Source organism: Homarus americanus, unplaced genomic scaffold (assembly GCF_018991925.1).
Source record: "Homarus americanus isolate GMGI-L3 unplaced genomic scaffold, GMGI_Hamer_2.0 scaffold11187, whole genome shotgun sequence".
In the NCBI taxonomy this organism is placed as follows: Eukaryota; Metazoa; Arthropoda; class Malacostraca; order Decapoda; family Nephropidae; genus Homarus; species Homarus americanus.
The window spans coordinates 308,014-335,106 of NW_024723893.1; the positions used below are offsets into that span (position 1 = coordinate 308,014).

General features: G+C 37.6%; 1 protein-coding gene across 1 annotated transcript in view; it reads right to left on the reverse strand.

Annotated features, from left to right (window-relative positions):
- Positions 1 to 1,024: 1,024 nt before the first annotated feature.
- Positions 1,025 to 27,093, reverse strand: part of LOC121863988 (ITG-like peptide) — a 70,596-nt gene continuing 44,527 nt past the window's right edge. Inside the window, exons 3-6 of the mRNA XM_042362865.1 lie at positions 7,997 to 8,125; positions 7,493 to 7,581; positions 6,887 to 6,943; positions 1,025 to 3,168 (exon numbers count right to left, since the gene is read on the reverse strand). Of these exons, the coding sequence (XP_042218799.1) occupies positions 3,079 to 3,168; positions 6,887 to 6,943; positions 7,493 to 7,581; positions 7,997 to 8,125 (365 nt within the window). The 3' untranslated portion in view covers positions 1,025 to 3,078. The remainder of the gene's footprint in view (positions 3,169 to 6,886; positions 6,944 to 7,492; positions 7,582 to 7,996; positions 8,126 to 27,093) is intronic.

Here is a 27,093-nt window from a genome sequence, read left to right on the forward strand (position 1 = left end):
AAGTGTACCGAAGGCTTAGTATACAATGTCTCTATCGGGCAGTCATGTCTATGGGACCCACTTTCACTTACTTTTTTTTCACTTTCAAGTACAACATGAATTAGAATGAACAATTACAGCACATCAGGCCAAGTGTATGCCAGGAATATCCAGTTGTTTTGCAGTGAGGAGCGTTGTCACGGTTGGTAAAACTGGCGGGAACTTGTGAGTTGTGGATAATGTTTTATACTTTTTTCCGGCCTGTGTTACCTGGCCTGTGTTACCCGGCCTGTATTACCCGGCTTGTGCTACCCGGCCTGTGTTACTCGGCCTGTATTACCCGGCCTGTGTTACTCGGCCTGTGTTACCCGGCCTGTGTTACCCGGCCTGTGTTACCCGGCCTGTGTTACCCGGCCTGTGTTACCCGGCCTGTGTTACCCGGCCTGTGTTACTCGGCCTGTGTTACCCGGCCTGTGTTACCCGGCCTGTGTTACCCGGCCTGTGTTACCCGGCCTGTGTTACTCGGCCTGTGTTACCCGGCCTGTGTTACCCGGCCTGTGTTACCCGGCCTGTTACACTGCTCAGCAACTCGGCCTGTGTTACCCGGTTAAGCCTGTGTTACCCGGCCTGTGTTACCCGGCCTGTGTTACTCGGCCTGTGTTACTCGGCTGTTGTTACCCGGCCTGTGTTACCCGGCTTGTGTTACTCGGCCTGTGCTACCCGGCCTGTGATTGCAGAAATTTTAAGTATTCATATTTTATGTATCTTATGTATACTGTGACTCATTTATCATCAGATGGTAAAGGTTGAGTTGATGTTTTATGTTTGGGTTTAGTTTCAATGGGATAAAAATAACATACCATAAAACTATAGTTTATTTATTGTTATTATTATTTCTTATGTATGTACTGTATTTATGTATGTATGTATGTATTTATGTATGTATGTATGTATGTATGTATGTATGTATGTATGTATGTATAAATATCAGTATATTTGTACACATTTTCTGTTGTTTTGGTTGATGAGAACTGAAACACGGAGAGCATTTAGAATATAGTTTAATTGTCCAGATATAAGATCATAGGTAATAATACAACAAGTTAGTGACTATAGATAAACAGCTCTGATATGACGTCATTATTTCTATGACGTCATTTTATCAAGTGACGTCACAAGAGACTTCATCGTGATTGGTCAGAAGACAGCTGATGGTATTTGTTGTTTTGGTATAATAAGAATTTCTTGAAATGTTGTCTTACAAGTATCAAAAGTGTTTGTTATTAGTAATTACGCTAATTAAGATTAATGAGCTGCTAGGTAAAGAATCTTTTAATAACATATGAGAAAAAACTAGTATATAATTATCTTAGATATGATTTGTAGGAGAGAAAGATACATAAAAAATTCAATTTACATTTATTCAGTGCAATTATCTGCCTAATTTGGACAAATGGTCTACCAGACAACCACGGTGGAAGATGGCCGCTGTGAGGGCCATATTCCAAGGTGGTTTTGTTAAAGTTCATCTCTCTTCCTGGTGAGGAAGTACCAAGATGTACAACAAGAATCTGTCAAAGGTTAAAAGAACGCCCACGGTCAGGAGCTGCCTGGGCTAGTACAGATAATCCACATTTACAAGAACGCCACACGAAACACCATGCCTGCGGTAATATTTTAGTCTAGTTATTACTTTCTAGTCTCAAGACACCGATTATGATAATAATAATAAGTATAGTTTGCCACACAAAGGTACTCTCACGGCCCAACACCCAGTCCCATGCTCCTTAAAGACTGAATAATGTTACGGTCTATAGACGACGAGGAGGGAACAATAAATACCGGTACCGGGCTCATAGCTGGCATGGGCTTGGGGTTGGAACTCCTGGATAATCACCCAACATGGAATCGAAGTACTAAACGGAGCGAACTATTGATCGTCCTTTGTTTATTAATCATCTAGTCTATATTTGTATAATTTCCCTATTTCTGATTCAGAACCTTTGGATCTAAGAGCCTTTCCCTATCACTTAGATATGTATGATAAGACGTGTGAGTGTTAGTCGTGGTTATACTGAAGACAAAATTATGTCTAAACATTGTATATCTTATCTATCATGCTCGCGAATACTCACGAAATACACATAAATGCAACAATATGTGGTATAAGTTCAAAATCTTTACACTAGACACTCTGGCCTCCAAATACAGCAAGATTCACACTTTTAATTAAAAACTCTTACGCTTCACTTGACTGAGAGAGACTCGTAGTTAAAGATCTTACAAGAAAATTCACTGTTATTCTTACTACAACGGATCATAAACTCTACTTCATAAATCCTCAATAAAAAATAACCTCTTCATCACTAAAATTAACCAAATTAACCACAAATTTCATTTAAACGACTTATATTAACCTGTGATTTGACAAAACTCTCTTACAGGTTAATGAAATACAATTATTCATCTAATTATGATTAAATGAAGTCTGAATCGAATCAAAATATGGCAAATAAAGAGAAGTGTTTATTACAGATGGAAAACCTGAACAACTTATGTAGTTCTTTCATGCAAGTAACACCTTAAGATTTTTCCTGTCCACTAAGGATGTTTTAAGACTATTCCCTCACTTAAAGACAAACCTTAAAATATACAGTGGATAGGTTAAGACTATCCCTTCATTTAAGACATTGAAAAGATATGTTTATGACTATCCCCTAGAGTAAAGAAAATTCTAAGACTATCCTCCCATTCCTTGGATAGGTGTTTTAAAACTATCCATTTTACTTAAGGGATGTCTAAAATACTATCCCTCTTATTTAAGGATGTCTTTAAAAACTATCCTATAATTTACGGATACTATTCAGGCTATTCTCTCATTTAAAGGATATTTTATTAATCATATAATTTTAGGTCCTACAAGGATGTTTTATTAGTATCCTTTCTCTCATTAAGGATATATAAGACTATCCCTCACTAAAGGAACCATTCAGGATGTTCTTTTATCCTAGTTTTGTTTATCGTAGGACCTAAAAGAATGTTTGTTGTGGTCATACCCTCATTCAAGTGCCGTGTAAGAGTTACTAGTGCCAGTATAGGTTAACAACGTCGATCCCAGATGGTAACGAAGTCGTGAGTCTTGCCTGTCAGTCTCTTCTCTCCCTTGGTGTGGTCAACGACGTGCTCGATCTGTAATGGTGAGATAAGAGTCACCAGTAAAGTCACCAAGAACATCATTATTGGAGACTTCACCAGTAGAGTCATTGAGAAGTGTGGTTATGATACTCACCAGTAATATCACCAGTACGGTCACCAGGATAGTTCTTAAGATACTCACCAGTAATATCACCAGTAATAGTCACCAGGATAGTTCTTAAGATACTCACCAGTAATATCACCAGTACGGTCACCAGGATAGTTATTAAGATACTCACCAGTAATATCACCAAGATTATCACCACTCACATGATCACTGCGAGATTTTACAAAGATCGATAAATATAATAATGTAAATAAACAATAATATAAAAAAACCCGATACGACATAACCACGTCATCCAACAATACATAAATATACATTAATTAAAATACATAAATATTAAACAAAATTACATGAAGCTGATACAAAATACATAAAATTACATATTACATCAAGTTTATTTAAGGATATAAGGAATGTTTATATAGACGTTACATATAGATAATAGGGGGATATATATAGTTAATGAATGTGGTCTTAAGCTGACTGACATTTAAGGTAGCATTTTAAGATAGGAATTGATATATATAGAATTTTAATTAGCAAGTGATAACCAGTGCTTATTACAAATGGTAACTTAAGAATAGAATTTTTGAAATATAACGAGTAAAGACAGATTACCTTATATGATAGCATGTATTTAATTGAGTCTTTTAATATAGCAAGTAAAAAAAAATAGCCTTTTCAAGATAGCATGCAATAAACTTAGCCGTTTTTAGGGTTGAAAGTCACATAATTTAGCCTTTAAAAGATAGCAAGTAACAAACACAGCCTTTTATAGATAGACAGTAACAAACGGAGCCTTTTTAAGATAACAAGTAACAAACGGAGCCTTTTTTAAGATAACAAGTAACAAACAGAGCCTTTTTTAAGATAACAAGTAACAAACGGAGCCTTTTTTAAGATAACAAGTAAGAAACAGAGCCTTCTTTAAGATAACAAGTAACAAACGGAGCCTTTTTTAAGATAACAAGTAACAAACACAGCCTTTTATAGATAGTAACAAATGGAGCCTTTTTCTAAGATAACAAGTAACAAACACAGCCTTTTTAAGCTATCAAGTAACAATTGTAGACATTTAAAGATAACAAGTAACAAATAGAACCTTTCAAAGATAGCAAGTAACAGACACAACCATATAAAGTAGCAAATGTCCAGCAGAGTCCATTAAGATAACATATCACAAACAGAGCCTTTTAACACGTAACAATTAGGACCATTTAACACGTCACAAACAGAGCCTTTTAACACGTAACAATTAGGACCATTTAACACGTCACAAACAGAGCCTTTTAACACGTCCTAACAGAGCCTTTTAACAGGTCACACAGAGACAAAATCAATATTATCATGAACGGATCTTGATACAGATTGACCTTTGACCTCTGACCTATCATGACCTTACAAACAGACGATAGCTTTCCAATTAATTTATCCCCGTCGCACCATAAGATCAACAGAGAGACAGACAGAAAGGCAGACACACAGACAGACAGATAGACGGGAAATGTCAAGTCATTGTTTACTATATAACTTTACTTTTAACCTCAAAATCAGAAAAAATTATCCATCTGACACCAAATTAATAGACAGATAGGCAGATAGACAGATAGACAGATATAGATTTATACATACACACAGACAGATAATGATTTAGACAGACAGACAGATAATGATTTAGACAGACAGACAGATAATGATTTGAACAGACAGACAGACAGACAGACAAATAATGATTTAGACAGACAGACAGAGAGATAATGATTTAGACAGACATACAGATAGGCAGACAGACAGAGAGATAATGATTTAGACAGACAGACAGATGAACAGACATACAGAGAGATAATGATTTAGACAGACAGACAGATGAACAGATAATGATTTAGAATTTTAGACAGACAGACAGACAAACAGACAGACAGATAGACAGAGAATATCCCCATATTTAACACTACACCATTAACCTTTCCATATTAAAATTGAAAGGCGACAAAACTCTGTAGTCAAGATAAGAAAGAAAACGTCATACAATTAACTGGTCAAAGAAACCGGGGACGTAAAAATTGTTTCCCCAAATATTACGAACAAAAAGTGTAATACACACACACACACACACACACACACACACACACACACACGTGCACACACAGAGCGGATGTTTTAACAAGGAGATGACAAAAAAAAGTTATCAACACAAGATCTTTACGTGAAAAATTTTCCCTTTGAAGTTTAGAAAATATTACTTTTTGTTAAGACTGAAAGAAGAGGATTTTGGAGGAGGAGAGAGAGGATGTGTGAGTAAGGAAGAGAGAGAGAGAGAGAGAGAGAGAGAGAATATGCGTAAGGAAGAGAGAGAGTATCCGTGAGTAAGGAAGATAGATGGATGGAGAGATAGAGAAGAGAGAGAATATGTGTGAGTAAGTAGGATAGGGAGAGAGAAAGAGGGTATGCGAAAAATAGAGAGAGAGAGAGAGTGATAAATAAATAAAGAACAAATAAAAGGAAACATGAGAACAACGCATAACCTAACCTAACCTAACCTAACCTAATCCCTCAGGTAATTATAGAGTGTTTAATCATCAGGTAAATTAAGCTGGGGGGCTAATCTTCATGTGATCACTAATACTTATTCAACATTATCAAACATCATTATCTTAAACCTTTGTTATCATTTCCCGGGAATATTAATTAACAGTAGAATAGTTTAATGACAAACTTTCTATTCTAAAGTTTTATTAATGACGAACTTTCTATTCTAAAGTTTTATTAATGACGAACTTTCTATTCTAAAGTTTTATTAAAGGCAAAATTTCTATTCTAAAGTTTTATTAATGACGAAATTTCTATTCTAAAGTTTTATTAATGATGAACTTTCTATTCTAAAGTTTTATTAATGACGAACTTTCTATTCTAACATTTTATTAATGACGAAATTTCTGTTTTAATAGTACGTCAAAAGTTCAAAATCATGTTGCACTTAAAATCATGCAATATTATAATACTTAGAATAAACTAATGACAGAATACCTAACATCAGACAATACCAAAAAGAATTAATATCAGTCAATAAAAAAAAAAAAAAAAATCTAGGCAATATTTTAGAATTCAAAATCAAACTTCACATCTCAATCAACTTTTAATATTGAAAAAAATAAAAAATCTAGCAATGTCAAAGGAAAATATAATACCATAATGAAAGGATATCCAGACGTCAGCCAAGTCACCTGTTGAACTTACCATAGAGCTGTCAAAACCTTCCTAGAGTTGAGAGAATAAATTTGTGAATGCCAGAAGTTCTTAAGTTCACCACAATGATGAAAATAACGAGAATCCGACTAAACCAAAGCGTCGAAAACCCCTCAGATATTACAATGTGAGGAAGGACTTTAGACCAGCGAAGAGGAGAGGAAGAATCTTAGACGAACGGCGAGAGATTAGAGAGAAGAAAGGACACGATAAACCACGAAAGAGACGAAAGAGACCAAGAGAGTCTAAGACGGAGGTAAAACAAGCAGACAAGAGAGAGTAAAGGAGGGACACGGACTCAGGCTCACGGACTCACAGGCTCACGGACTCACAGGGATCACGGAGAACACATCAAGTGACAGCTTGAGCATCTTACTGCTTGGAGGACTCTGCCTTTACCTGGTCTGTGGCGACGTGACCGATGCAGATCATGGGGTCCTTGAAGTACCCACACAGCTGGGGGAGGGAGGGAGGTGGTTAGTGACTTTGAAAGGTTAGTCAGTTAGTTGCTTGTTAGTGTGACAGGTTGTTAGTGTGAAGAAAGTTGTTAGATGCGGATCACAGCTTAGTGGTTTCATTAATGTGTTAGTGGTTAGAGTGTTAGTTTAAGGCATTGTAATTTTCCAGTGTGAGATTTTCACCTGAAAATAAAAAAGATATTGAACATTGAAGAAGAAAACATATGGTTGTGAATCTACCGATACTGTTACGGTTTACTCAGGAATCAGTAACCAGTTAACCTCTGGACTGTAACAGTTTTATAGAAGACAAAATTAACCAGAACTTACTCAAGAGGTCAATAGCTATCTTCATACAGAGGTGGTCTTCCTCTGAACGATTTACCTTCTATAGATATAAACTTTGTGCTATACGTAATCTATGAATGACATACTAAGAAGCTAAACCTGTACTTGTTACTTTACGGTACTGCAGTTATAGGTAAATCAGGCGTTAACAAACTGTAGAGTAAGTGTAACAAGACTCAACGAACAGTAGGGTAGTTACCGTCTTAGGCGCCTGGCGGTGACGGCGGACGACCTGACAACACAGACCTCGACCAACCTCACACTCAGAACTCACTGTGCAGGGCTCATCTGAAACACCAGGCAGTGTCAGTGTACACACCAGCAGTGCTAATGTACACACCAGGCAATATAAATACCGGGGAGTGTTAGTGTAAACATTCATCAGTAAAAATATGAAGGACTGTTTGTGTAAACACCAGACAATATTATTATATTAAACATCAGGAAGTGTTAGTGTATACACCTGAGTGAGTTGATGTAAACACCAGGGGGGGGGGGCGGAGGTCAGGGACTCAGTATAAAGAGGTAAGTTAAGGAGTCATTACTCATAAATATTCATACGAGTGAACAAGTCTGTACTGTAATCAGGAATTTTTTTATTGATATACAAGTAATGGGAAGACCTTACGATACCTGGTATGATCTAGATTCACCTACCAACGCTGACCTAGTATGGCCTAGGATGAACCCTGGGATGACTTACTGTAGCGTTTCTTGCCCTGGAACATGACACAGGCGCCCATGTCACAGATAAGGCCAGCGTTACATTCCGAATCGCTGCGGCACTCTGACCCCTCGCGCTGACCACCTGATGACATGCACGTCCCGGAGGCTGTGGGAGAGTGAGGGAGAGTTAGTGAGATTGAGGAGGAGTTGGTGAGAGTGTGGGAGAGTGAGGGAGAGTTAGTGAGAGAGAGAGAGAGAGAGAGCACTGCAACTTTAAATCGTTTGGTCCAGTGTGTAGTTAGGTCGGTAGGTATGTATGTATGCTTGTGTATGTGTGTGTGCGTGTGTGAGTGTGTGTATACAGATGCGTGGGTGTATGGTGCGGTACAACACCATACCCACGCCATTAATTTCGTACGTCTGGCAGCGAGACGAGGACCAAGAAGGCATAATACTGTAGCAGTTTCCGCATTGTGCTGGCATAGAGTTTTATCTCATAATGTTTAATGTTTTTAGCCTTGTGTACCACTAGCCTTGTGTGCCACTAGCCTTGTGTGCCACTAGCCTTGTGTACCACTAGCCTTGTGTGCCACTAGCCTTGTGTACCACTAGCCTTGTGTGCCACTAGCCTTGTGTGCCACTAGCCTTGTTTTGCGCTTAAAGACCTTCGTTGTTGAAGAGCAGTAACGACCTTATAACAACTGCCGGCATCACCGTTCAGTCTCATAAAATCTAATGGCTACCAAGGAGAGATACTAAATGTGTTTATATCTCCAGAATTGTTTAAGAGATGGGAGTCTACGGGTCAGAGGTGGCACGATATTATCCTGGAGCCTTCATGTACCCGTGTGTGTGTGAGAGGGAGAGCAACGATGAATAAATGAAACGTGACTAATCGAGTCCTGAGATTTAATCATTTATATATATATATATATATATATGTAGGTGAGTTACTCCCTTTTCTCTTCATATCTCTCCTTCTCAGTCTTGCAGTCACTTAGTCTTTCTCCCATTCTCTCCCTCTCTTCTTGTTCAATCTCACTTTTTCACCTTTTTCTGACCCTCTCTCCTTCCCTTCTGTCTAACCGACTTCTAAAGGTACAATTTACATGTACAGTAGATAAAGTAACTCAATCTACTGTACATTATATATATTTTTTTCTATTTCTGTTTTGCTCTCTTTCATCTTCACTCATTCTCTGTTTCTTTCATAATCAGGAAGAGAGAGAGAGAGAGAGAGAGAGAGAGAGAGAGAGAGAGAGAGAGAGAGAGAGAGAGCAGGGGAATGTCCTCTAGGTGACACACTTAACGGAATTGGTTTTCGCGCTCTAACACTTTTTGTAATGATCATTTTCCTCCTTCTGTTTCCTCCGTTTGTTTGTCCTTTACTCTGTCTGTCAATTTATCTTTCCCAATCGCTATCTGTCTGTCTGGGTAACTCTCCCTTTATCTTCCTATTTAACTTATCTATCAACTGTCTGTTTTTTCCTGTTCATCTGTGGTGAAAAAATATAATCGTTATGGATACAAACCTCTCTCTCACCATGACAGCGACAGGGAGCGTACTTAATATTTCCCATAAAATTGTATCGTTATTTCAACACTAGTTAAGGAAGCAGCCATAAACGAGTCTTTAGTGGCTGATTACAGCTAAATGTCGCTCCAACACTATATGTAAATGAATGAGAGAGAGAGAGAGAGAGAGAGAGAGAGAGAGAGAGAGAGAGAGAGAGAGAGAGGAAAAACAAACAGCTTTATATGTTACTGAATTTATCACATTGACAGTTCTCTATGATATAATTTGTATTAATTATTTATTTATTGTATTAGATGAAGCCTAAATTATATTGCTCCAGATATACAATAGACGTCGGCCGAGGGTGATATATTAAAACGTTCTACACAGAAAAAGATTCTTGGCAGAAAGAATTTTTAAATCATTATAAAAGAAAAAGATATAATATTGTTATGTTGATATATATTTAAATACTATATGATATACTTATTCTATAAAACACTGCATAAACTTAACCCACGACATCTTATTTTATGTATAAGTAAAGAAAAAGATGGTCATTTGACTTGAGCCGTTCAACGTAGACGGGAACGGCGGGACAGCACTCAACAACTGACTGTAGGTTGACATTACTGTGTGTTTTCCTCTTTATACTTGAAAAATAGAGTATATTAACACAATGGGAATGTTTTCAACGTGCTTTGTGTTAGCTGCCACACTGCTGGAGGTGTAGGGAGAATGATGAGAGCTAGAATAACGGATAAAGGTACGTAGGAGGAGAAATAATGGGAAGAGGCCTAGTTACCCTCTTATCTGGCAGTTCTCTCTTGATGCCTTGTTAAGTTTTATTATTTTCTGGTCCCCTTGTAATACCCTGAATATAAAAAAATATATATATATATCTATATCAGTAAATAGCGCTCGTCACGACTAATATTTAAGATTCTAGAAGGTTCCTACGGTAAATACAACCCATAAATACCTTGTATAGAAGAACCTGTCAAACTTATTAACACCCAAATAACATTAAAAATGGCATCATATTTAAACATTCAATCTCAACTGATGTTAGGTTCACTAAATAGTTTAAATAAGGTTAATGTTAGTTTATAGGTTGGTTATGGTTAAGTTTTGGTAAAGAAACACTTAGGTTAGTTTAAAGTTAGGTTAAGGTTTAATTGCACTTAGGTTTAAGTTTGGTCTGATTAAAACTAGATTAGATCAAGGTAAGAAATGTTACTGGTTAGGTTAGTGTAAGACGCTAAAACTAAGTTAAAGTTTGGGTTAGCTTAAAGTTAGGTTTGGTTAAATCTAGATTAAAGTCAGTCTAGTCATGGCTTCGGTTATTGTTAAGGTAAATGACATTATGAATAGCTTCGGTTAAAGTTAGATTAAGGTTATATTTAGGCCATGTTAAAGTTAAATTTAGCTAAGATCATGGTTAAGGTTAGGTTACAGCTAGTCTAGATTCAGTTGAATTTAGATTGGCCTAGGATAAAGTTAGGCTTAGGTTAAATTAGGTTTATCGTTATAAGTTGTTAGGTAAAAAATTCATAAATGATTGTTAAGTCATATACAAGGGGGTAGTGGAATGAATATGGAAATTGAACATTATTATGAGGTTGCCATGACAACAGTGACGGGGGTATCTAAATATTCTTATTTATCTTATTCCGACACAAAGACACTATACATGAACTAGTTGCATTTATCGTTAGTGTCATGTATCCCTGCGGCTTATTGTAAGTAATGTACGTACAAACGATATCTCTTAAAGAGCTGTAGAAAGGATAGTAGGAGGAACTACTGCAATTTCCTAATAAATTAGTCTATTTTTGTGTCGTGTTAAATTATAGTTATCAGTTATTTAAATTGTATTAGTATCTTATAAAATATATTATCACATAAGCATAAGCATGTAGTCTTAGGTATCAGGAATTCACTCAGTTGTGCAGGGCATGGAAGGTGCCAGTTAACGAAATGAGATTCAACGAGGCGACATCAGAATCTTGGCGGGAAGAATTTTCAAAACAATTTGGTGAAAAAAAAATGTCTTATACGGATCTCTGATATAATTTTACATGTTATATTAATAAGTTTATTTTCAAAAAAGCAAAATTAAATTTATCCTCATCCTAGATATTTTTTTGCAGATTTTTAAAAGTAAAGATACGCATTTGACTTATACGAGGCTGCGGTCTTCTTGACGTACTGCTAGTGAATAAACCCGTGTCACTATCACTACCAAGGATGGCCATATTAGGGTCATGATTGTCAATAGCTCGAACACTGAATGACCCTCGTAAGTGAAGAAGTAAGGATGCACATGACTGGTTCATCTGGTGCAATAGTCAATCCCATTTCAATTGATTATTATCATTATTTATTTCACTTGTTTTTGTAGTGATGTGTAATATAATTTTTTCTTTGACAAATTTTAATGCGTAGCACACGTACATTACTCAACCATTAATCACTTAAACTGTTCAATTGTTCCCGTAATTTAACCTTGTTCTCGGTACTTTTCTCTTTTTCAGTAAGTTCCCTTGAGTAATTATTATCAGTTAAGGTAAATATTATTGATGTTATGAATATCACTCGGTAAATATAATCTTCGCAGGTGATCAGTGGTGGCCTGTCGTATGTCTAATTTGGACAACATGGCCTGTAGTCCAGATTAACGTTCAGTCTCAGTGGGACTCGGATATGTCACTGGTTGAGGTGCAGCAGCTAGTATTTGCTCATTCAGAATGATAATGTACAACTAATTTCTCAGTTACTGACGTCAGATGGAACTGATACTTTTGACAGGACATCAAAATGCTTAGAAAAATTCAGTAATTTGTAATAACCAATTTAAAATAGTGATCTTATTTTATATTGTTAGAGCATGCCACCAAAGATGACCAGATGTAAACATGAACTCACCGTCAATCTAACATTTACGAAACCTATTAACGAACTAATAGTGTTACAGTTACGCAACCTTATCACTACCATGGCAACCATAATAGGTAACACGTTAATGACATATATTGTAATTATAGTAATCCTTTTCATCAATTATTAAGATAAATTTGTTAAATAATCGTTGTCTTCGTAGAGTGATTTTATTGGTGGTAGTAAACTTAAAACGCTGCTCCAGGTCAAGAGTGACCGTAACAATGTCATGTCGTGACTTTAGTGGTAAGTTTTAGCAGTTTATTGCAACTAAATTTTCCTGTCCTTGGATTCACTATAAGCGATGCTGAGTGAAATTTAGATTAGTTTAGCTTTAAGTTTATACTTAATGAATCTGGTTAGCCGGGTATAGGAACCTTCATGGAAATTGTTTTTTCTTAAGAACGGTTGCTGTAGATACAATACAATACAGTATATATATATATATATATATATATATATATATATATATATATATATATATATATATATATATATATATATATATATATATACACACAGTATATCTGATTCATAAAACAGCCCGTTTGAGGAACAGATAAATTCTGCTTCTAATATTGCCTTGTTTTACAGGTTGAGAACATATAAAAGGAGATTAGCCTAGCAGCAAACGCTTACCTCTGTGTGCCAACCTGTGACACCAAAGACTGAGAATCATGTCCACGACGCACCAAGAAAGGGTTAAGTTAAGTGCAAGTTACCGGTTTAGAAGCTTGGCCATTTAAAATTGCACTGCGTTGCAGTTTTAAACTGCACAACTCAAAGTAAAGGTTATTAAGTCAAGATTGATATATAAATAAATTTAAATTTATATACAGTAATGCAGGTCCATAAACCACAGATTTGTGATTTGTTGACCCGTGAGCCTCGATGTGTCAGGGGAGGATATTAGATGTTCTCTGCCTGCCGTACACTACTAACACCTGCCCCGCCAGTACTGGATACGTATCACGGTGCCAACCTCAGGTTCTGAGACACACCAAGGCTTGTAAATGTTCAGCTTTAGGGATCAGTTCTACTAACACATTTGCAGGGTAGGTCCTAGTGTCTGTGTTGTGTTGTTTTCAACACAGATGAGTAGCATCTTTATACCATTGTGCCTCCAGATGAAAAGAAGACAAAGTGAAGAAACAGTAAGAAAATATGATGGCGGAAGAAAAAGGACTGAAACTGGTGATGTCAAGACCTCCGCCTAAGAGACACAAGGTAATCTATCACGCTATTTGTTTTTTGTTTACATAACATAAGGTTGAAGCATATGTAAACTTAATAACTTGAACTTGAACAGTTAAACGTGTCAATCACCTTTATAGTTTTCACCATAAGTATCACTTAAATATACAGTCCATCAACATTTCGAGAAGAACAGTTTTATTAAGCAGAACAATATTACTAATTTCAGTGAAAATTTGGTAAATATTGGACATGTAATTTCTTTGTCAATAAAAGTCAGCAGAAATTTAATGCAAAATTTTTTAAAGGAAATATTAATTTTACTAAAAGGATTTATTTATTTTTCTCATATTCGTCATAATTCCCATCTTACTGAGTGAAACTTGTCGCTACAGTATATAATATTTCGTGCACGTATATACAGTACAGTACATTAGGTTAAGTTAAGTTTTGGACTTATAAGGACTGGGGGCCAAAAGACTTTCACTACGCAATATTTGGGGTCAGGCGACAGGCAGGGGAAGGAGAATGGCAGGTAAACCAATTTCTCACCTTCCGTCTCCATAGGTAGGCAGGTAGTGAGGAAAGGTCAGAGGTCGATTGGTCCGCTGGTACGTTCTCATTCTCCTTGACTTTGTTTGTGTGAGTGTGTGTATTTTTCTATTACATAATAGGTGTATCTTTATTATACAGTATATAATATCCGTTTACCGTTTTATCTCTGAATTATATCTGCAATACTTTTGCTTTCCTGCTTTATATTTCTCATTATTTTTCTGTCTCTTTTTGCGTCTTGTTATCTGTCTGTCTTCGTCTTTTAATTTCTCTCGCCTGTCAACAACAATAAACAGAGTAAGGACAGCGCTTGACACAAATGATGATGGCCAGCGGTCGTTGTGTGTGACCGAGTTGGTGTATTTACAGTATATACACATTAACTCTGTTGTTCTATTGTTCTTGCCAATTAAGATTAACCTGTTGTTCCTAAGACACACACCTCAGTAACTACCATAATGGAAATAAAAAAAATTAGGGAACATTTAGTGCAGTAACATGTACTTTATAATACACCTCTATCATTCCTTTTTGCTGTGTTACTGTGTTGAACATTAAGAGAAAAGTTTTATAGGGGTCAGGGGTCAGGTAGTGAGCCCTTCAGTCCCTAAATCTCACATTCCATTTGAATCGGACATCGGGAGGGAGTTTCCATAAGGGGGTGAATGAGGAAGGTATCAAGGGTGTGATGGTCATTACTGGAGCTGCTCATAGACTTATCATGGTATATCATTATGTCCCTAAGAAACATTGCGTGCCGGATATTATCTTCTGGAGCTGATTTTATTTCTTTATTTATTTTTGAGATCAGGAAAAATATATCGCCTGTGGATCTAAAGTGAAAAAATTGTGTTATTTACATAGAAGGAAAAACAGCAGAGTCGCCAACATGCTTAAGTGGTTTCAATATGACACTTCAATCACTTCCTTCTAACACCGCAGACATTTGAGATATGTGAGTGTGTATCCGTGTACGAGAGCCGTCATAAGGCGTTTAGATTAGTTTAAAGGTCTAGTGTAGGCGAAGAAAATTTTTCGGCTTTTCGTGAGCTCTGTCCCACATCAAATCATCACTGTTGAATACATTTCACATGTGTCTGTATCAGCGGCAGTTGTCCCAAGGAAGATGATTCGTGCATAGTCATGTTGCGAATAATTTTAAAATAGTATGAAAAATATCATGCAAAAATTTTGTGTACAGTTTTTCGAAAACTTATGAGCTATGATTTATGTTATAACAAAATACTATTTTAATATCAGTCTTATTTGCCTTACTTTGAAGGAGGCGTCAAACATTTTTATTTATAGGTTTTTGCCATATCTTTAATAGTCAAAATATAAGCCACATTATTTGACAAGAGGATTCTTAGAATATGAATGAACATAAATCAGAAAGAGCCAAGGAAGGGTGTTGTGACGTGAAGGTCATCAGTCGTAAATAAAGAGAAATGCTCAGCTGTAAAGAACTAAATCTCATCCCTGCTATTTTCCAAGGTAATATAATGGAAAATGAAGAAAGCAGTCGACTATTTTCCCGGGAGGGAAAAAATTACAACACAGAAAGAAATAATAATGGAACGAGATTTATACGTTTATCCACATAAATGAAAATCGTTTCGACAATAAATATCTCTTGAGATTAAAACTTACGGATAAAACCAATTATTTTGGTAATTGGGGAGGCGTATCGTATAAATAAATGTATAACAACATAAAATAATATTTGAAACGAGATGGAAAGAGTTAAAAATATTTAGTCTTCACGGTCACTGAAATCCCTCATGTTTTGCTTGGGCTGTGGGGAAAGACAGAGTGGCCCCGGGTCCTTGAGAGTGGCCCAAAGAGTGGCCTCGGGTCCTTGAGAGTGGCCCAAAGAGTGGCCTCGGGTCCCTGAGAGCTGTCCCCGGTGTATTTGTGTCTTTCAGTGGTCGAGATTGCATTACCTCTCCCCTTTTAGTTCAGGCGGTTCCTCTAAGCGCCTGGAGGATTATGGTCCGTGTAGGTGGATGGAGGTGGAGGTGGGTCAGAGAGAGAGGACTTAGTTGGTGTGGTGTGTGGGTGGATGAAGGTGGAGGTGGGTGGGAGGTGGTGAGTTTAGTTGGTGTGGTGTGGGTGGTAGGGGGAGGGATTATGGGGTGGGCAGGTAATTGGAGAAGGATGGGAGGGGATGGTTGGTTATATGGAATAAGTGAGTGAGTGGCTTTACACACGCAGACGACTTATAAATTATTTTTTGGAGCCACACACACATAACACAATATTAGGGAAGGTTCCTGGTACAAATGTGATAAGTTAGTGGGTGTCCGCGGGTAGTGGCACGAGGTCACAGGGGAGGAGGAGGAGAGGGAAGACCTTGTTCGTTTATCACAATACAGTATATTCCAAGAGCCATTACCACATGTTGACTATATGTGTGCAATATTGATTTCTTTCCCTCTGTCTCTTTATTTTTCTTTCTGTCTCTTTTTAAATATTGAGATAAAACAGTAATCAAACATCTCTTAACAATGGGTTTGATAATATATATATACCTGTATATACTGTGTTGTACTTATATATTAAGATCAGAATACAAATGAAAATGACATAAAGTTGCATATATGAGTTAAGTGAAAGTGTTGTGAAGAAGAGGCTGTACGCTTGAATAGTGGTATAAAGGTATATTTTTACGCCTTGTGTAGTGCTGTGGACGGAGAGAGAAGACAGGACCTTTTGACGTAATAATGTTATAATTGAGCTTCATCAACTAAGGTCTTTAAACACGTAATAAGGTCTGTGTAGGGGGATTATTGACCTTTATCCTTAATTGTATTTGTCCCATTATGACAGTGGTGTCAACTGTACTGTCACTGGGTTTATTATTTTACAAGATTTGATTTAACGAGCATGCTGCAGTAAACCGTCTTTTATAACTGGTTTATGTTTTTACAGGTTAAAACTTCAGTGGACGATAAATGATGAAGATACTGTATATGAAGACAGATGCATCTCTGGTAAGTACAAAGCTCCGAGTCATTTATTCATCAGTTTAATATGCTAGGTTAGGTTATTCAAGGGTGAAGTTTCTGTACGCACATTCAGATTTATGATTTGTTTCAGGGGTTGAAAATTACCTTAAAATCCACTAAGACAGATTTTAAGGTCGCTTTGAGATAAACTTGGAGATAATGAGATTTAAGATACGTGTTATGTCTACGCTTTATAAATTAATAAAATGGGGAATATTTTGAATCCTGAGCCAAAGCAGCTGGGAAGGCGACAGTAATCCCGAGAGGCAGTCGTAGACCGCGTGGGAACTTAGGATATGTGCACGAAAATTCGAGCCTACAGTGTATTGAGGGTTGTGCACCGATCAAGAGCCGACTTAATACTAGCCAAGAGCACCGTAAGGGTTAATCCAAAACATGTAACAAGAAAACCAGTCTGTATACAGTAATGCTTTTAGAGGAAATCCTTTCTGTCCATAAAAATCGGAGGAACAAGGATTTATACCCCAATAACTACAAGGGAAAGCAACACTCCAAAGGCTATATCTAACCTTCCTGGGAAGATGAAAGAGTAAATCATATATAAAAAAGTGTAATATTTATACAAAATGTCTTTAAGAGGAAATCATGACTGCTCATAAAAATCGAAAAATGACAGAGATTTTTATCACGGTAAATGCAGGGAAAACTTGGTCATATAAAACCCATATTTTAGCTTCATGGGTGGGCAGGGTACATTCCTGGGTGGGTTGGGAAAATTCCCTGGGTGGTGGCGAGGCAGGCATGCCATTTGTTCCACAGGGCAGGAAGACTCCCAGAGCAAGAACGTCCGAGGGAAAACTATAAATATATCGAGAGTTCCAACACTCAGCCTTTTGGGTCAAGGGAACGGGTCACAAATGCTTGTTTGTGTTGAATCTTTGTGCGTGTGGGTGTTGGTGGGAGGGACGGTGGTGTTGCGAGGGAGTTGGGGTGGGTGATAGTGCAAGGGAGGGAGACTGGAGGGAAGGTGAAAAAAAGTGACGGATGGTGAGCAGGAGGGATGGTGAAAGGGGGGAATGGAGGATAGGAAGTGAGAGGTAAGGAATGATAAGGTGAGAGGGAGAGATGGGGGAGGAAGGAGAGATGGGACGAAGGGTAGAAAGTGAAGGAGGATTTTAAGTCAGGTGGGTGTGAGGGATGGGAGAGGGAGGAAGGAAGAAGGAATAAGGCTTAACTAAACTTCCTGAGGGGGTAAAGATGTTTTAAACGCCTGGGAACGATACAACATACAAAAACTAAGATAGAGACCAACAGGCGGGGAGACAACAAAGAGCCGTGAGGTCAGGTCCAGTCCAGACACTGAAGAGAACTTCTGCGATAAGAAGTAATAATTATGTAATTGGAATTTTGAAGACATTTATGATAACTCCTGATTAGGGTATATATATATATATATATATATATATATATATATATATATATATATATATATATATATATATATATATATATATATATATATATATATATATATATATATATATATATATATTTATACTTTTTTTTTTTGGAGGAGACTCAGGCAGAGCATATACCAATTTCAGGAGGCTTAGAGCGTCTCATCTTAACTTTCATCACAAACTTGTGTTCATTTTTCGTCTCTCATATTTCGCTGCTGATGGGCCAAGGAGAAAACTGACGCCCCAGTCTCATTTCCGGATTATAAAAGAACGCCGGTGAAAGAAATCGTACGAACGTCCGTGTTTTTTTTTACCACCACAAGCGTGTCACTGACAGGTGGAATAGAACGCCGGTCGCTGTTGACTGTTTTGCTGGTGATGTTTTTCAATAGTGGAGGTCTGTGCTACCCTGATACTCAGGTATAACATGCAGGTGTTGCTTAGATTTTTTTTACATGAAATTCGCCAGGTATAAGCCTGCCCAGGCCGCAGCGCAGAGTAAACGTATACAGATGAGGAAACGAAACATAGTAGATAAGACAAGTACAGTATTGTCAGAAAACAGAGAAACTTGCTTTGGGTAATTTGGGAAAAAAATAAACTAGTTTTATAACGACTACGACGCTTGGGAATACCAGAAACTCTCTCTCACTGGGACTTGAGAACCACTGGTCCGATCCCGAACCTTTATCCGGAATCAACTAAAACTCTATTTAATTTTACATAAGCCAGACAGAGCAAACCTTACCTAATGTACTTTTAACGTAACGTAGGATAACTGTATGTACCTCTGGCGTAACCTAACCTAACATATCCTTGACGCACCGTAATTTGACCTACGGTACCTCTAACATAACATAACATAACGTACCCCATGATGTGTGTCTGGTTCTGTGTGGCAGCGGAGGTGCGGGTGTGCAAGAGTACCTCCTCCTGGTTGAGGTCTTGGTAGCACCCCGCTGGGACCTAAGATGATTACAACGGTGGTGCTGGGTCTGTTTTATCATCCCTTGACCTTCTTCACCTTACTCCCCTACCAACCATCTGCCCTCCTCTACACTCCCCCAACACCCAGCAGCTCTACTCCTCCCTCTACTCCTCTACTCCATCATCCACCTACCCTTCTCACTCACTCCCCCATCACTCACCTCCCCCTCCTCCCCACTCGCTACCCACCTCTCATCCTCCTCCCCCCCCCTCCCACTACTTCACTAGCCCACTGTTCTCTTCCCACTCTATCAACCACCTGTTTCACTCTGCTCACCATCAGCCAGCTGTCACCCCCCCTCCACTGCCACCAATCAACTGCCCGTCTCACCCCTCACCCCTCCACACTACTTCAAAAACCCGGCTACATAATGTTCCCTCCCCTTCCTTTGGTCCTACCACACCTAACCTGTCTCCTCTACCACCCTCACCATCTACAGTGGCTCCTTGCCCCCTTTCTACTCCCTGCACCTAGCTCCTCGTTGTTCCCTTCCCATTCCTCTTACCTTGCCCCCTTCCTATACCTTGCTCCTCCTTGCCTTTCGCCTCATTTTTCTCCTTCATGTCCTCTTCTCTCCCCTCACCTTGCCCCTTCTTGCCCCTCTTCTCCCTTCAACTTTCTCCTTGCCCTAACCCCCTCCCTCCTTGCCCCCTATCACCCCTCACCTTGCCATGTCCCCACTCCCCACATCCTAGGTTTGACCAACTTCGGTAAAGGTCTATTTAGAAAAGCAAATTTACTACGACTCACTTCGCTTTATTTTTTAGTTTAAATTGAAATTCGTCTGAAAACTAAAATCGAAAACTATTTTACTATTGTCTCTGTCAAAAACATTTATATGCATATGTATACAGTAAATGTATCATTAATTCCTTCTGTACTTACATACATACAGAATGATATACAGTATATTTATTCATAATATAACTGTATTTCCATAGCCCAAAAGCATTTCAATATATCCATACAAATTAAGTTATTTATATTCCTTTGAAGTCTTCCCTTAATTGGTAATTGGAGTTTTACAGTCGATGTGTTTTTGTGCAAACTTCTGATTAATCCTTTGAAGTTCTTGCCTCTATCACAGTGCTCTTAGAGTAGATTAGGTCGTGGAGGAAATAACCGCTTTTGTTGTTCTTTTGGCATTTGATAATTTACAGAAAGAGAGAGAAAGATATGATTGGAAACAGTAATATTTATTCTTGCTTAGTACTGATCAGAAAGACAGTGAGAGTAAATGGAAGGAAACGACTGGAAAACACCTTATTTCAATTCTTCATTTTCTGTCAGACTGATGATACTGTTCTGTTTTTTGGGGCCATTGTTGTCCTTGGTCTGAGCCCATCCTACCACCCTCTAGATAATTAGACCCTTGAGATTGTCCTTTGTCAGGTTATTTACGCTTTAGGCAAGGCGCTGGCGAATTAGAAGTCTTCTTTTATCGTTGGGATCTTTTCATTGCTGGAAGGACATAAGTCTCCCGATGAGGAGAAATTAAAGAAAGGGTAGTGAAGGCGATGTTTTTAAGAATGTGAAGTGAAGTTAAATGATCATCTGCATAAAAACAAACAAATAAAAACTGGGAGCATGAGAGAAAATGGATAAGGACAATAGCTAAAGAAAACGGAGAACACTAAAGAAAATGGAGAACATTAATTAAAGAAAACGGAGAACATTAATTAAAGAAAACGGAGAACATTAATTAAAGAAAATGGAGAACACTAATTTAAGAAAACAAAGAGATACGATAAATGAAAGAAATTTACAGGAGAAAATATATAAACCTAAGAACTCATAATTTTATAAATTCTAAGCAAAATAAGTTTATAATTTCGAGTTACTGTGGTTAATCTTCACGTAATCTGGGAGTGTCTTATCTTCAGGTGAAATAAACTGGGTGGTCTATTTTTAAGGTGAAATAAACTGGGATGTCTGCTCGTCAGGTGATCCCTTAACTCACATACAGACTATAATAACGTAATCCTGGTTTAATTTAATGCATTGAAATATCCCGCACATTTTTTTTACAACAGGATGATTGACATGAGAGAACTATTCATCCTGTGACATAAATAATAGCCGCGAGAACCAGACCATAGTATTAACCATGTGCTATGTGAGATAGGTACAGTCCTTGAGCCTTGTTTAATATTTTCTACGTGTTACTATGTTATGAAATATTAAAAATGGGGACTACAGTATTGAGTTATTCTTTGGTTATGTATATTAGAATTCATGGATGCTTAATTATCATTGTCTGGTGTCTGTTGAAGAAGACATGACACAAACATTTAACACACCTCCAAGCTGAATTATCTCGCCCTAACACAACAGATACTGTAAATACATATACAGGTGGTGTACTGTATTATACTTTGTAATTGAAAAAAATTAATCATATGAGTTTAGTAAAATATTATACATTACTTAGTTCCAGTTTTCTGAATTTATATTTAAAATTATTGAATACAGAATGAAATAGAAAAACATTCTATTTGTATTTCCATTTTTATTATTGTAAACATAAAACTATACAAGTGAAGGATAAAAACTTGTAGATTTTTAAGAGCAAAATTTTATTCCAAGTTTTATAATTTCTTAACAAAAATATTAAAATTAGAAAATCAAATCTTAGTTGTACTGGTATAACCAAACAAATATTTTGATGAGTTTCGTTGCTGGACATTTGTTGGTGTAAAATATGGTATAAATTTCGTTTATGAATTTTGAACTTTTGACATTCAATACAAATTCCATAAACGGGGGAATATAAAGAACAGAAGGGCTGGTGGATGTAATTATTTGTTAATTAATGGAATTTTTCTCATCATGAGTTTCATACCAAATTATTTTTCAGCTTATATCAACATCAAAGTAGAAATTACATGTCACAGCCTCCGCTTTTTGGTCTGTCTGATATACCGCAAAACATGTTTGCTTTTATGATAGAAATTTACGAATGACAATGATGAAATCATGTGTGGTTTAGATGAGCTTGGGGAACCCAGAGTTTTATTCTGTTTGTGTTTAAGCTTCCTAAAAAAAGTCTTTAAAATACTCACTCTTCCCCTTCTGCGCGCGCGCTCGCGCGTGTGCGTGTGTATGTGTGTGTGTAATAATAATAATAATAATTAACGGTTTATTCAAAGAGTATGGCAGCCGGAAGGCTGAAAATATACAGTTATATAATTGAGGAATGGGTCTCTTGATTTACAAATAATATACAAGTAACATAAGTGATACAAATATGATACATAATAACTAGGTGTGTGTGTGTGTGTGTGTGTGCGTGTGTGTGTGTGTGTGTGTGTGTGTGTGTGTGTGTGTGTGTGTGTGTGTGTGTGTGTGTGTGTGTGTGTAAAATCACCCAATCGAAACTTTGTAAGCTCAGTCGTTGCACGTACCCCAGATATTACTAGTACTGTAAAAGGTCAGGGATATTGTAAACTCTCTCCTCTCTCTCTTTCTTTCTCTCTATTCCTCTTTATTAACGTTTGTGAGTATAAATGTGTTCCTGTGTGTCTTTTCATATGTTGTGTGTCGGTTTATCCGTACATCTGTTTTGTGTGTACATGTATATATACTATATACACTACTATACTTTTGTAAGTTATACTACGTGTTTTGTCTTACATAATATGAATTTTCTAGTCTTTTCTGCTAACCTTATTTCCACTGTCTGATAACATTCATTTGGAATTATTATCCCTAATATACACAAATATATGCCAACAATGCTCTTCCTGGTGTGGCCTGTCAGGTGCTGTTCATCTGAAACTGGCCTTGCGTCTGCTCTAATACCGAGCCTCCGGGTACAGTTACCAATAAAATAGAAAATGAACAATAGAAAGCAGTAGGAGACAGAGCCATCTGTCGGCGGTAAATAAAGACACATCCTCGAAACAGGGGCCAAATCGTCGCTGTCTGGGGGAAATCCCTTAGACGGGTCGGGCAGCCAAGAAAATTGTTAGTTATTGGACAACTTCTGAAATTGGCTGAAATGGGGGAGAGGAAATGAAAGAAAAGACGCAAGGATTAGTGAGAGAGAGAGAGGGGGAAGTGTGTTTCAAAGGAATAGTGAGGGAGGAGGAAGTTGGTAAGGTTTGGGGAGAAGCTGGTGAATGTCAAGAGGAAATTAGGAGTGGAGGGAGTTGTGTTGCTGGGGGGAGGTCAATTGGAGTGGAGGGAGTTGTGTTGCTGGGGGAGGTCAATTGAGTGGAGGGTTGTGTTGCTGGGAGGATCAATTAAGTGGGAGGAAACTGGTACAGCAGAAGAGGAAGAGAGGAGAAAGAGAAGAAGGAATGTTTTGTCGGGTTGTGGGGGTGGTGGAGAATAGAGGAAAAGGGATAAATGTAAGGAGAAATAAAGCACAGGAGAAATAAAAGATGAAAATAGAGAACGTGGTCACTCTTATTATCTGCCATGCGACTAAACATAAAATAAAACAAAAGAATAGAAAAAAAAATGGTAAAAATAATGGATAATTATGAGGAAAATGGAAACCCCAAAATAATTGTTACCATAAATAAAAAAAAAATCTCGCAGCATAACAACAAAGGCACCCACCACACATCACTTAACGCATACAGGCAACTGGGAAGAGAAATGATGCTTTAAGGGAGGTCTGGTAACGATGCCTGCTGATGATAAATTATTGTAACACTGACTAGAGGTGAATATATCCGTATTTTCTTATATTTTTTGTAACGTTATTTAATTGGTTTGGTTATAATTACTTATCGTTAACGTTTGAGAGACATTTATAAAAGTACTCAGTAAACGTGTTTTTTCGGTATTCTGTAGTTTATATTCACAACAAACTTTATTTATCGTGTAATTTGTAGCTTTGATATACGGTATATTTTTGCATACTTAATTTGGTTCAGATTCCATATTCAGAAATTTTAGTCAGGGATATCAACACGAATTCAGATTTTAAGTGTCATAGTAAAGTACAGGTTCAGTAATTCTTGTGTTGGTAATATTTATTCATTCACTCACTCATCCAGTCATTTATTCTTTCCTCCAGTCATTCATTCAGCCATTCCTTCTTTCATGCAATCAGAAATTCGCACCCAAAATTCTGGCTATTTGTCAAGCTTCTTTCAGACAAGAGGAACATTTTTTTAGGGTGTCCTCAGGAGAGTTCGCCCTACCATAACAGGTCATGAGATTGGCTATACACTGTCACGCCACACAAGGGGTTCATAAAGCCAAATTTTCCCTCGGTTCACAATTTCTCGCCGTTGATGGATTTTTAATAGTGTTTAAATTGCTTTTTGATATAGTTTTTTGTTTGTGTTTTATGAGAATAGTAAATTGCGTTAATGTTTACTCGTAGTTTAATATAAATGATATATACTGTTTATTGGGGTAATATATTGTTATACTGTTAGATAGGTTTTCGCTTTATTGTAGCTATATGTAATTAAGTATCATTAATATTATAAGTCATTTAGTGTTAATGACTTTAGCTTTTACTGTTAATAAAATTGGCTATTATTTTTAAGTGGCGTTCATTAAAGAATCATTTTATTTATCGCATTAACTCATAAAGGCTTAAATGGTGCTCTTTTGATGTGATCGATGTGTCAATTGTTGTAAAAGTGTTTTCTCTATGGTCGTAATGGAGGCAATAAACTACCTTAATTAATTACGTTCTCTTAATGTTAGGGAAAAAAATGAACGTGAGTGTAAATCCGGATTCAGGTTCGTATGTCTCAAGAACCCAAACAAAGTGTGACGTTTATATACATTAACTATATTCACTACTGTCGTGACCCCATGAACCTTCATCATGTTGACGGTCAGTTAACTGCACCTCCTCCTCCTCCTCCTCCTGCACCTCCTCCTCCTCCTCCTTCTCCATCCCCTGCCGGCCCTCGCTCTTTTTCGCTTTCTCTCTCTCTCCTTACCTTGTGCTTTTCACTCTTTTGTCTTATCCCTTCCATGTCTCTCTCCCTCTCTCTCTCTTTGTTATCTGCACTTATCCTCACTTCCCTCTCCTCAGTCTGTGTGTGTGTGTGTGTGTGTGTGTGTGTGTGTGTGTGTGTGTCATTATCCTTTATCCTCGTTCCCCTACCTTTTCCCCTATCACCTCCCAATTGCAACCCTTATTCCTACCCGTTCTTACATGCTAATTATCCTCTCTTAATTACCCACTCCCCCTAAACTACTTATTCCCGCTGAACTACCCATTCCTTCCTTAACAACCCTAACTACATATACCCCATAACTACCCATAACTCCCTTTACTACCAAATCACCTTAACTACCCATTCCTTCCCTTAATTACCCATATCCTCCTTTACCCATTTCTCCCTTAACTACGCATTACTCCCCTTAACTAAATACCCCCCCCCCCTTAACTTCAAGTCCCTTTTCCCCTTCATATCATTAGGATAAGTAATTATCATTTCCCATTAACTTGGAGTCTCCGCTTAAGGGCACTCTAGTGGAATAATTAGGTTTACTATATCTGGCACTCCTCAAGGGAAGTTTTTTTTTTACTGCCTCGAGTGCCACTTACGGGTTCATGTGGATCTTATCTTGTCATCTTTTTTTTTTTCTTTAAGTGGGTTCTGCTATCTTTGTGGGTTCTGCTATCTTTGAGTGGGCTATCTTCCAGTGGGTTCTATCTTCAGTGGGCTATCTTCAGTGGGTTCTGCTAACTTCAGTGGGTTCAGTGGGTTTCTGCTGCTATCTTTAGTGGGTTCTGCTATCTTTGAAATGGGTTCTGCTATCTTTAGTGGGTTCTGCTATCTTTAAGTGGGTTCTGCTATCTTTAGTGGGTTCTGCTATCTTTAGTGAGTTCTGCTATCTTTAGTGGGTTCTGCTATCTTTAGTAGGTTCTGCTATCTTTAGTGGGTTCTGCTATCTTCAGTGGGTTCTGCTATCTTTAGTGGGTTCTGCTATCTTTGAAGTGGGTTCTGCTATCTTTGCGAAGTAGGGTTTGCTATCTTCAGTGGGTTCTGCTTTAACTTCAGTGGGTTCTGCTATCTTCAGTGGGTTCTGCTAACTTAGTGGGTTCTGCTATCTTTAGTGGGTTCTGCTATCTTTGGTGGGTTCTGCTATCTTTAGTGGGTTCTGCTATCTTTAGTAGTGGGTTCTGCTATCTTTAGTGGGTTCTGCTATACTTTGGTATCTTTAGTGGGTTCTGCTATCTTTGAGTGGGTTCTGCTGCTTTGCGGTAGGTAGGTTCTGCTATCTTTAGTAGGTTCTGCTATCTTTATTAGGTTCTGCTATCTTTAGTAGGTGCTATCTTTGGTAGGTTCTGCTATCTTCAGTGGGTTCTTTAGTGGGTTCTGCTATCTTTAGTGGGTTCTGCTATCTTCAGTGGTTCTGCTATCTTTAGTAGGTTCTGCTATCTTTGTGGGATTCTGCTATCTTTAGTAGGTTCTGCTATCTTTGGTAGGTTCTATCTTTAGTAGGTTCTGCTATCTTTAGTGGGTTCTGCTATCTTCCAGTGGGTTCTGCTATCTTTAGTAGGTTCTGCTATCTTTAGTAAGTTCT